Source organism: Sciurus vulgaris (assembly GCF_902686455.1).
Source record: "Sciurus vulgaris genome assembly, chromosome: 5".
Classification (NCBI taxonomy): Eukaryota; Metazoa; Chordata; class Mammalia; order Rodentia; family Sciuridae; genus Sciurus; species Sciurus vulgaris.
Genome location: NC_136465.1, coordinates 50,058,807 through 50,070,751, shown reverse-complemented (window position 1 = coordinate 50,070,751; position 11,945 = coordinate 50,058,807). Strand labels below are relative to the sequence as shown.

The 11,945-nt window shown below is 36.3% G+C and overlaps 1 protein-coding gene across 2 annotated transcripts in view; it reads left to right on the top strand.

The window, feature by feature from the left end:
• Positions 1-10,925: 10,925 nt before the first annotated feature.
• Positions 10,926-11,945, top strand: part of LOC306661592 (uncharacterized protein) — a 182,260-nt gene continuing 181,240 nt past the window's right edge. For both annotated transcript variants that reach the window (XM_079140632.1, XM_079140631.1), the window contains exon 1: positions 10,926-11,003. In XM_079140632.1, coding sequence (XP_078996758.1) covers positions 10,929-11,003 — 75 coding nt within the window. In that variant the 5' untranslated portion in view covers positions 10,926-10,928. The remainder of the gene's footprint in view (positions 11,004-11,945) is intronic.

Genomic DNA, 11,945 nt, shown 5'->3' with positions numbered 1-11,945 from the left:
CTGATTCTACCCTCTCCCCTCCTCTCATCTCCTCCCCTCCCTTCCCCTCCCCTCCCCTCTCCTCTCCTTTCTTCCTTTCCTTTCCTCTTTGTTTGTTTGTTTGTTTGTTTCTTTCTTTCTTTCTTTCTTCTTTTGTTCTTTTTCTTTCTGTACATGTTTCATTAAATGTTACTGATCTTATATTATGTGATAGATACCACATAGTATGTGTAGAGAAGGGTAAAAGAAGAATAAATTCAGCAAGTTTCCTGCCCTCAAATGCAGGAAGCATTATTAAAGCAATGTTGAAAAGACATAAGCAATGCATTAAGTAGCAGGAGTGTAATGGAGTTGAGAAACAATTGAACAACTGTGGGCAAGAAAATGAACTTGACCTAAACCACTCACTTTATACAAACATTAATTCAAATAGATTGTTATAGACTTAAATGTAAAATACAAAACTATAAACTTTTAGGCAAAATAAAGAGAAAACTTTTGGAACCTAGGAGCAAGTCAGCTCTCATAACTTAGCACCCAAATCATGATCCATAAAAGGAAAAATTGATAAATTGGACCTCATAAGAATTGAAAACTTGACTCTATGAAAGGTCTTATAAAAAGAATGAAAACACAAGCTATTGCTTAGGAAAAAATAATAGCTGCAAGTCACAGATCTAGTATTTAGAATACATAAAAACTCTCAAAATTCAGCAGTATAAAGACACATGTCCAATTAGAAAATGTGCAAAATATGTAAACAGACATTTCACCAAAGAGACTACACAGGTGGCAAATAACCATGGGAAAGGATGACTAGCATGTTGAGTTTAGAAAATGCAAATAATACTGCAAAAGGCATTGGTACACACCTATTAGAATGGCAAAATAAGTAGTGACAACACCAAAAGGTGATTAAGATGTGGATACATTGCAGGTAGGGATGTAAACTAGTTAGCCACTCTAGAAAGCATACGGCAATTTCTTACAAAAGTAAACATACATTTACAATATGATCTAACGATTGTAATTTTAGTCACATGACAGAGAAATCAAAACTATGTTTACACACAAATTTGTATATAAAAGCTAGTAGCAGCTTTATTTATAGTAACTAAAAATTGGAAACAACCCAAATGCCCTGTAATGGTTAATCCAAATTGTCAACTTGATTGAATTAAGAGATGCCTAAGATTAAGAGGCTTCTGGGCATGTCAGTGAGGGTATTTCTAGGAATGATTGGCATGTGAGATAGTGAACTGAAATGGGGATCCACCTTAAGTGTGGGCAGCACCATCCAATAGGTTGGGGGCTTGGATAAAATAAAATTTGTAAGACCAAGAAATGAGTTCTTGATTGCTACTGCAACCAAATGAATGCATCAGATGCCAGTTCTTTCATTCTTTCAAAGCAGACTCTCTCCAGTGAGTCTCCACAGGAGTGTCCAGGCTTTTGGTCCTAGACTGAGGCTGAATCATTGATCTCTCTTTTACTGTGTCTTCAGCTTCTTGGACTGCATAGCTACTGGTAGCTCTAACTCTCCAGCCTGTAAATGGCAATTGTGGGACTATCCAGTTTCTGGTTGTGTAAACCAATATAATAAATCCCATTTTTATAATCATATATATGGTATTTTTATATTCCATACTTATATATATACATATACACATATATATGATTTTTTATACATATATACAGATTATACCTACCAGGGGTTAGGGAAAGGAGAGGGATGGAGGGTTGTGACTACAAAATAGTATCAGGAGAGATTCTTGTCATGGAGATGCTCTGAATCTTGACTATGATTATGGTCTATTAATCAACATACATAATAAAATTATGTGGAATTAAATACACAGACATGAACACAAACAAATGCATGTAAAATTGGAGAAATCTGAATAGTCAGTGGATTTTATGTCAGTTTTCCCAGTTGTGATATTGTACTATGTATAAAATGTACCCATTAGGGGAAACTGGGTGAAGAAAATAGGGTGTTCCTCTGTATTGATTCTTTTATTTGCATCTGAATCTAAATTTATCTCAAAATAGAAAATCCAAAAAATGTTTGAATTAGGATGTGAACTCCTCCACTTCAAATAAAATGCAGATTTAGTGAAATTTCATTTTGACTGAACCTAATAATCAACAACTGATTGGGTTGCAGAGTTGTAGTGAGATTATGAAATTCAGTCTAGTTGGGAAGAAGTATGCGACTTCTAGAGCAGTACTGTTTGATAGACCTTCCTGTGATGATGAAAATGCTCTGTATCTATGATGATATTATAGCTACCACCCATGTGTGGCTAGTGTGACTGATGCAAAGCACTTTAAATTTTAGTTTATTAACATTTAAATTCACATAGCATTTAGATTTACATAACCAAGGCAAACATATTGGATAGTGTAGGTTTTAGGAAACACTGGGGTTTAGAAAGGGAGAAGTTTTTAGAACATAGGCAGCTCAAAGGGGTCATCCTAAACCATATTTTCTCTTTAAAGGAGGCGTTTCAACTGAAGGAACATTTTGGTTAGAATCCTGGAAATCGTTGAATTAAGTGGCTTTGAAGGAAAGCTTAGACCTGGAGTGGAAAGATAGACTCAGAGACATGACTTTCCCTATGACATAGAGTGATGATGGTTTTGCACTGGGCTTGGGTATAATGGTTAACTCTGAAGGAGAATTGGCAGAGACAATATAAACATAGTATATATGGTCAGAATGGAAGAGTATGTAATTTTGAGTTTCCCAGTTGGTGCCATGACCTGTACAGCCAAACCCTAGAAACTGGTGAGGGGTGATGGGCAATTAAGAAAGACATATATACATACAGAGAGAAAGCTGGGATCAGGTGGAACACTGAACTCTAATGGAGAAACAGTGACACAGAGCTGACACAGAAAGTTTATTATATAGGGTTTCATAATCAGGAAATTAAAGACTATAGAGGCATTGATTTTGTGCACTAGAAAGTTATAGGGCTAGAAACATTCTTGTAGCTCTTTTGCTGTAACATTGCTAGCAGCTTCCTGTGGCACCCAGGAAGCCCATTATCCAAAGTTTCTATTAAGTGGGCAGGTTTGAAGGTTACAACACTGATGAAACCTTATGGTTATCTTGCCATGTTCAGAATCTTCTATCTCTGGGTGCTGGTGTCTGAGATCTAGGTCAAGAATGAAATGGCTCTGTGGCTAGCACAGAATCTCCTTTTGAATAGGGCATTGCCATGCAACTGGGCCATCTCAATCTGTCCCCTCACACTGAGAGTATTCCCAGAGTGTCATGGCCTGTCACTGTCACAGGACAGTTTCAAAACCCATAGTCAGTTGCTGCTTTTGACAAGTTGGTACATCATCTGTGTCCTGAGACTGTTCAGTCCCACAGGGTAAGGAGTATGGTGTATAGAAAGGACTCTGGTCCGTGGACATGAACCTGAATTCCAGGTGCTGGTGGTTCTGACCTTTTGCATGAGATGCAGGGTCCCTCTTTGAGACTCAAAAGAGGGTTAGACCAGTGAATTTTTGTTCTTTCTAATTCCCAGGTTTGTTTGTTTGTAGTATTTATTTTAGCATACATATTTTAATACAAAAAATGAGAATAATCTCTTGCAAATGGCTTTGATGGATAAAATGCTGTAGAATGATCAATCTTTAGACATGGAGTTTCCTCTCCAACCCACCTCTTCTTGAAGTGATCAAAGTGGAATGCTAGTCTACTTACCAAGAAATCACATGAGAAAACTTCCATGTGGGGTCTTTATCTGGATTGTGATATTCTGAATGTAGTATTTGATTACTTAAAAATTATAAGGTTAAAAAAATCCACACTTGATTCAGGAATGATTTATGGTAAAAGATGAATCACCCCTCATGTACCTTTGATGGTCTTGACTTAACAGAGAAGTCTGAACTTAACAGCTTGCATGTATTAGGCATATTTAAGTTTCATAGGATAAGAAGCCCTGCTCCTATTCCTCTAAATGCCTGTAATATAGTTCTACACAAGATATTCCCTCAATGTCTCTCATATTGACAAAATCAGGAGACATATAACTTCTAATTTATGAAGTGACATTTCCAGGATTTGGTTTTCAAAAGAAAATGCATGCATTGTGCGCCCTCTCTCTCTCTCTCTCTCTCTTTCTCTCTCTCCTCTCTCTCTCTTTCTCTCTCACTCTCTTTTGTAGGGACCTCAGAGCACTTAACTGCCACAAATGGGAATGAGACTTCTCTCCCTATTGTGTATTTAAGGTCCAGAGCCTCAAGATTGGCTTGTTCAAGTTACCTCTGTTCTCTCAACTAATTAGACTTTCTCCCTTGAGTTAGAAGCCTTACATTTACAAATGATTGGTGAACAGACGGAGAAGACTGAACTTTGATGGGATTAAGTTCTGAGGTCCTTAAGGAAAGGTTGGTAAGGGAACTCTTGGAACTCTTGGCTGTTACTCAGGAGTTAGGTAGACTTCAGGTGGAAATTGATTTCCCATGTACTGCTTGATTTGCCTGTTTACCTCTTCCCCTACAAGTCAGCTTGGACTCCCTCATGAACTGAGTGCATAGTCTGCCGAGGGTCTTAGCCTAGTTGACTTCATGTTAGTGCAGCGTCATGTACAGACTTCATTTATAATTTAATGTAAGCTTCTGATCAAGACAACTATCACTCAACTGAAGTAGTCTACCACCCTATGGATGCCTGTAACTAAAGATATTTAACTACTAAGATTAGCAAAGGACATTGGAGACTTGACTTCATTCTCATAGTTGCCTTTTTTTTTGAGGGGCAAACTACCTAAAATGAAGTCCCCATCAGTCAAATCAGCTGCTCTTTTATCATTTCTGCCCTTGGATTTTAAAGGTCTCTTTCCATTGATTTGCAGTGTGTGTGTGTGTGTGTGTGTGTGTGTGTGTGTGCATGTGTGCATGTACACCTATGTGTGGTGTTTTGAGAGAAGACAGAGATTGACAGGACATATTTCTGCATTTGCTGGCTTGGACCTCTTCTCTATTAATTTCTTCAGGCCATTTTCTTTCACGGCCATTATCTTATCTCCATTCAGCATTTAATCTTTACATGACATGGGGGGAGTTTAACAGTCTTATGAAGGACTCTAGTTATTTTAATGGTGCAGAAACCTTTTTAAGATTTGACTTGCTTTCAGTAAGTCATTTTAGAGTTTATGAAGAAAATATAGATTATTGCTTGGGATACCCTCAACTTGTATCTTAACAATGAATTTTATGCTGAAATAGCCTGCACTGATGTGCCATTATGAATTGTGAGCCTGTTCATATTTTCTACTGGTTTTTCTTTTATGTTACCAAGATGCATTCTTTATTGTCATTGAAATAAAACCCTGTGAATGTGGGGATCACATATGCTGCCCAACCCATTAATTTTCATTGCTATTGACCTTCTTTATTAATTACCTTTTTAAAAGTTGAATTTTCTCATGTCCATTTTTAATCTCACAGAGATTTGTAGAAAAAATTATTAGAAAAAAATTCTCTGTTGTTTGGGAGATAACCAAATGCAGAAGCAGAAAAAAATATTTGTCAGCCATTCAAAAAATTATTCAGATTCTCTGTTGTACTCAGAAACCTTGAAAATAGATCAATTTACATATGACATTTATTCTAGTTATTTATAGTTTAATTTACAAAATATGCTCAGCATGCAAACTTGCTGGCTGCATATTGAAAGAATGAATTCTTGCAGGGATTTTTAGCTAAAGATAAAGTTTAAGCTGAACTCTTGCTCAGTCAGACTTGGTTGAAATGTGCATGTGCTTAAGTTGCATATGTTTGATCTAGCAAAAAGATAAATTAATATACTTTTATTAAAATAAAACAGGCAAAAGCCATCTGATATAGATGTTTACCTTTAATTCTATTCCTTCTTATTAAATTTTGATTAAGATTAAATAATACTAGACAATGTAGGAAATATGAGAGAGATGTAAATTGTGACTTATTCTTTTGGAATTCTACAGTTTAGACATACTCCCATGTAGTATACTTTTTTGCTGCAGGCAAGAAAGTATTATCAGGAGGTATATTGTGAGGTATAGATTGTAATTACCAATGAACTTCAGAGAAAAGAGAGCAGAATGTGAATTGAAATAGTTGAAGAGAAGAACTAGTGTACCAGTTGGGCCAAGCTGAATGACTTAAAATTCAAGCTTTCTAGATTCATTGGGTCCTCAAAAGCAAAACCAAAAGCAAAGGACCAATCTTTCCTTTGGTAGAATCCCCTTCTAGAACTTCTTTTAGGCATATGTTAATCCCTTTCATTTCTTCCTCTGCTCTTCTGCCTAACAGGGTATCTCTTTTTTGTCTTTTTGAGATTCATGCTGAGCAGTTTTCTCAGTTCTACCTTTGTGTATACCAGTTCTCTCTTTTCTCTTGTTGACTCTGCCATTTAATGCTCTTGCAGAATTTTAGAATTTCCACAACTACATACATTTTTTATTCCTAGAAACTGCATTTACTGCCAGGCATGGTGGTGCACACCTTTAATCCCAGCGGCTTGGGAGGCTGAGGCAGGAGGATCATGTGTTCAAAGCCAGCCTCAGCAAAAGTGAGGCACTAAGTAACTCAGGGAGACCATGTCTTTAAATAAAATACAAAAAAGGTTTGGGGATGGGACTCAGTGGTCAAGGGTCCCTAAGTTCAATCACCAGTACCAAAAAAAAAAAAAAAAAAAAAAGAAAGAAAAGAAAAAAAAAAAAGAAATTGTGCTTATTTATTTTCAATGTGTCTTCCTTCTTAACTTTTTCTTTCCTCATTGTAACTTTCAAACAGTGTACTGCTCTTAAATCCACCCCCTCATATCTTCTTCAGTGTTCTTAACCATTTTAGACAATTATTATATGATTTCATTCAGATTGTTCAATTATCTAAATCCATTGGAGATCTACTTCTGCAGTTCATTGTGCCCATGATGGATAGATGCCTGGTGTGTTTATAGTATAAAATATTATGCAATTAGTTATTGAACTCTGAATTTGTCTTTATTGGCACATTATCTATGGGATTCCTGTGTGGTCTGGATTAGGAATATAATCTATCAGAATTGTTTTACATGTACGTTCCAACATGTTAACAACCTGGGACAAAAATTTTAAGTTGATTTCTTGGATATAGTTAGTTGACATATCATGGCTGGTATAAACTCAGGTAAAAAAAAAAATCTGTGTGTGGTCCAGATGCAGGCATATACATTTCTATGGGACATTACTTTTTCCACTCAAGACTAGTCCTGAGACAGAATTTTTCTGTTTTTGCTCTTTAGATTTCCCTGTGCTGTTGGTTGGTTTATTTTCTCCCTAATCCACTCTTTTATGAGGGTGGATTTTAAAGGTCTTAACTTTAAGCTGAGGTTTGAATTCTAATTTTCACACAGAAAAAAAAATTTAAAAAAAGGAAATCTATGGGTACCAATAAAAACAATGCCACCCCTTGCTGGATGACATCAACTTGAAGGCTTAGCTCTCTAATTTTCAACCCTTTTTTTGTTTCTGGAATCTGAGAATTTGATTTACTTGTAAAGATACTTCTACTTTTAAAGAGTGGCTATTACATTTCATCCAGCAGTTTTAGACTATACTATAGAAGAAAGGTTTTCAGAAAACCCCCAAACAAGTGATTGTTCATTCTTTACTAGTCTCCCCATAGGGGATACCTCTTATTGTTCTTTAGGTCTACGATTATCCTTTTATTTTCCAATATGATCAGTGAACTCTTTCTTTAGGCATCTTTCTGTTTGCCTAAAGTAAGACCAGATCTCCAATTTTTTAAAGTTTTTATGTGACTCTGTTTTCTCTTATTGCTGACCTAATTATTTTGTGTTTTTCACAACTGAAGCCACTGATGGAATATTCTGTTAATACATTGCTAGCTGTGCTGATGACCAACTCACTTCTGAATGTCTCATAATATGACTTTAATCTCTAGCCCTGCACTGAAACTATTCTCTCCATTGTCACTGATGACAACATATTTGCTACATCCAAAAAACTTTTCTCCTCCCCCAGCTCACACACTATTTTGCTTCTCTGAGGTGTTTGTGTCAATCATCTCCTGCTTTAAGCCTTATTTCTTTGAGACGTGTGTCATAATACTAATCCCTCTCTAGTTCTCCTACATATCTGGTCTCCTCTCCTCTGACCTTTTTCTCGAATTCTTTTCTTCTCCCTGCTACCCATTATGTAGGAGTGGCATTTCTCTTCTTGGTTCTATGTTCTTTGTTATCTTTGCTTCTAAATCCTTTTTAATAGATGATTCACAAATCTTTACTTTGAACTAAAATTCCTGTTTTTTAGTTGTTGGTCAGATACTTTTTCCTGGATATCCTGCTGATGTATTAAAATCATTGGATTTTATATCAGACTCATACTTTTTCAAAATTATTCATTCTTTTGGTTACCTAATCCCATGTATGTTATCATTGTTTTTCTCTTCTCCTGGGCTTAGAAAACAATTAGAAAGTGTACTTTTCCCATATTCTCATCAGAATTTATTGTTATTTGTATTCTTGATGATTGTCATTCTAATGGTAGTGAAATGAAATGTCAGTGTAGTTTTGATTTGCATTTCCCTGATTGCTAAGGATGTTGAACAACTTTTCATAATTTTTTTCTGCCATTTGTATTCTTCTTCCCTCCCTCCCTCCCTCCCTCCCTCCCTCCCTTCCTTCCTTCCTTCCTTCCTTCCTTCCTTCCTTCCTTCCTTCCTTCCTTCCTTCCTTCCTTCCTTTCTTCCTTCCTTCCTCCCTCCCACCTTCCTTCTTTTTCTTTCTTTCTTTTTTATTTCTTTTCTTTCTTAGTGGAAATTGAACCCAAACCCAACAGTACTCTACCACTGAGCTACATCCTCATTCTATTTATTTATTTTTGAGATAGGGTCTTGCTAAATTGCCCAGGTTGACTTTGAACATGTGATCCCCTGACTCAGCCTCCTGAGTAGCTGGAATTACAGGAATGTACCATCATAACCAGCAATATTTCTTCTTTTCAGAAATATTTGTTTAGTTCATTTGTCCATTTATTGCTTTTTTTTTTTTTGATGTGGAGCTTTTTCTTTGAGTGCATTATATATTTTGGTTATTAATCCTCTGTCATAAAAATAGCTGGTAAAGATTTTCTCCCATTCTGTAGGCTCACTCCTCACAGTTTTGTTTCCTTTGTGTCAAGAAGCTTTTTAATTTAATGCCATCCCACTTATTGATTCTTGATTTTATTTCCTAAGCTTTAGAAGTGTTGTTAAGGAAGTCTGTGTCTGTGTTGGTGGCACTGCAAATGAGTCCAACCACTATGGAAATCAGTATGGAGATTCCTCAGAAAACTAGGAATGGATCCAGCATATGACCTACCTATTCTACACCTTAGTATTTATTCAAAAGAATTAAAATAAGCCTAGGGGTCTATCGATAGACAAATGTAAAAGAAAATGTCACTTATATATACAATGGAGTTTTACTCAGTCATAAAGAAAAATGAAATTATGTCATTTTTTGATAAATGAATGAAAATGGAGAATATCATGCTAAGTGCAATAAGCCAGTCTCAGAAAGGGTCAAATGTTCTCTCTTATGCAGAAGCTAGAGAGAAAAAAGGAATTAAAAAAAATCTCACAAAATAGAAGGGAGACCAATAGTGTAAATAGAGGGGAGAGAAAAGATGGAAGGAGGGGTGGGCACTAAGGGAGGAACTAGTGAGCAAAATTGGCCAAATTATACCATATCCATGTACAAATATACCATGAATCCCATTTTATGTATAACTATAATGTATGAATTAAAAAACAAATGGAGGGAAGACCAGTAGAGTGGTGAAAAGGGGTTTGGGGAGTGAGGAGCAGAAGGAGAGGGAAAATACTGGGGAATAAGATTAATCAAATTGTCTTATATGCGTGTACAAATTTGTCAGAGTGACTATGCCACTATTATGTATAAATTATAATGTACAAAAAAATCATAAAAATAGAGAAAGTTATCATTCTTGTCATTTTTTTTCTTTCCAAGATCTTTTAGATCTATCCCTTATTTTTCAGCATTACTGCTGCTCTCTTTGTTTGCCCCACTTTTGTGTTATTTGTATTCTAACTGATTTACCTACCTATAGGCTCATGTTTGTATAATCTATTCCTCCCCCCATCTTTAGATTTACCTCTTTAATCACCAATGACTATGTCATTACCTAGCTCAAAAATCTTAGGTGATTATCATATACTGACAGGACTGACCCCAAAGTCTTTTTTTTTTTTTTTTTTTTTTTTTTTTTTTTTTTTTTTTTTTTTTTTTTTACTGTTGGGAGCAAAAGTCTGGAGAATCTAGTGCTGTTGTTCTAGGGCTGACTTTAGCTCTATGACTAATTTGTCTTGTGAACACAATGAAATCATCAGTCATCAGGAAAAAAAGTCTTTTTGCTCTAAAATTAAGTGGTAGCAAAAGTAAAACGACCAAAAGTAACTTAAAAGAGGAGAACCAAATGGGTAATGAAAGATAGATGCTTTACTGCTATGAGATATTATTATATGTCATCAGAACAAATCAAATAAAAAAGACAGACAATGTCATATTTCAACAAGGATGTGCAGTACTAGGAATTTTTATATACTGCTAGTCTCTGAACAAGCAATTCTACTCCTAGGTATATGGTCAAATGGAAATGTTTATGTATATTCATCAAAGGACATATACAAGAATGTTCATAACAGCAATATTCAAATTTGCTGAAAACTTGAAATGACTTCAAATACCATAGAATGGGTAAATTATTTGTGGTGTACTCACAAATGGAATAGTATTTAGCAGTAAGAATCAGCAAACTATACAGCATCAATGAATCTCATGAATATGATGAAAGAGAGTATATTCCATAAAATTTCATCTCTATAATATACAAAAATGGGCAAATTTGATCTGTGCTGCAGTGATTTGTAGCAGGGATATGCTGTTTGGAAGAAGACCCAGGGGGTTCTGTGGTCCTGGCAAATTCTTCTTGGTCTTGTGGCTGGACACAGAGGTATGCTCAGTTTGTGAAAATTCATTGAGTGGTATGTCTGTTATGTTAGCACTCTGTCACTATAACAAAATGCCTGAGATAATTAACTTATTATCTTAGAAAAAGGTTTATTTTGTCTCACGTTTGGGAGGTTCTAGTTCATGCTTCAGCCTGTGGTGAAGCAGCATTTCATGGTGGGAAGGTGTGGCAAAGCAAAATTGCTCACATATGTCCAGGGAGCAAAGAGAGAAAGAGGAAACGACCAGCATCCCATAGCTCCTTTAAGGGCACACTCTTAATGCCCTAGGACATCCCACAAGGCCCACCTCTCTAAGGTTCCACCACTTCCCAACAGTGCCACCTAGGGACCAATCCTTTAACATATGGGCCCTAGGGATATTATTAAAACCATAGCACTTATGATATATACATTTTTCACATATATATTGTATTTTAATAAAACATTTATAAGTGGGGATGTGGGGTGCTGTAGACAAATGGTAGGCAGCCCTCTTCTGAACAATCTCCTCAAGTCTCCTGTCTAAATAATATGAAATAACTTTGTGAACAATTCTGTGACAATCATCTCTCAACATTAAAGTCAGAGAAGTCTGAAACTGTAAGAAAACTGTGAGTGACAAGGGAAAAATCAACAAGCCCCAGTGCTGTGGTCCCACATGCTCCTTTCTCACACTGTGGTGTTTTGTGCGAGCACAAAACAAGGAAGGGGCACTAGTGAGGGCCCCCCGAGGGTGAGCTGGGGCAGCCACCAGAGGTGAAATCTGCAGCAAATCTAAAAATACTAAGAGCACAACAGCAGGAAAGGGATTCACAGTTGTTATGGTTTAGACATGAAGTGTGCCCCCAAATCTCATGCATGAGGGGACAATGCGAGAGTGTTCAGAGGAAAAGGATCAGCCTATGAAAGGTGTAACCTAATCGGTGCATCAGTTCGCTGACATG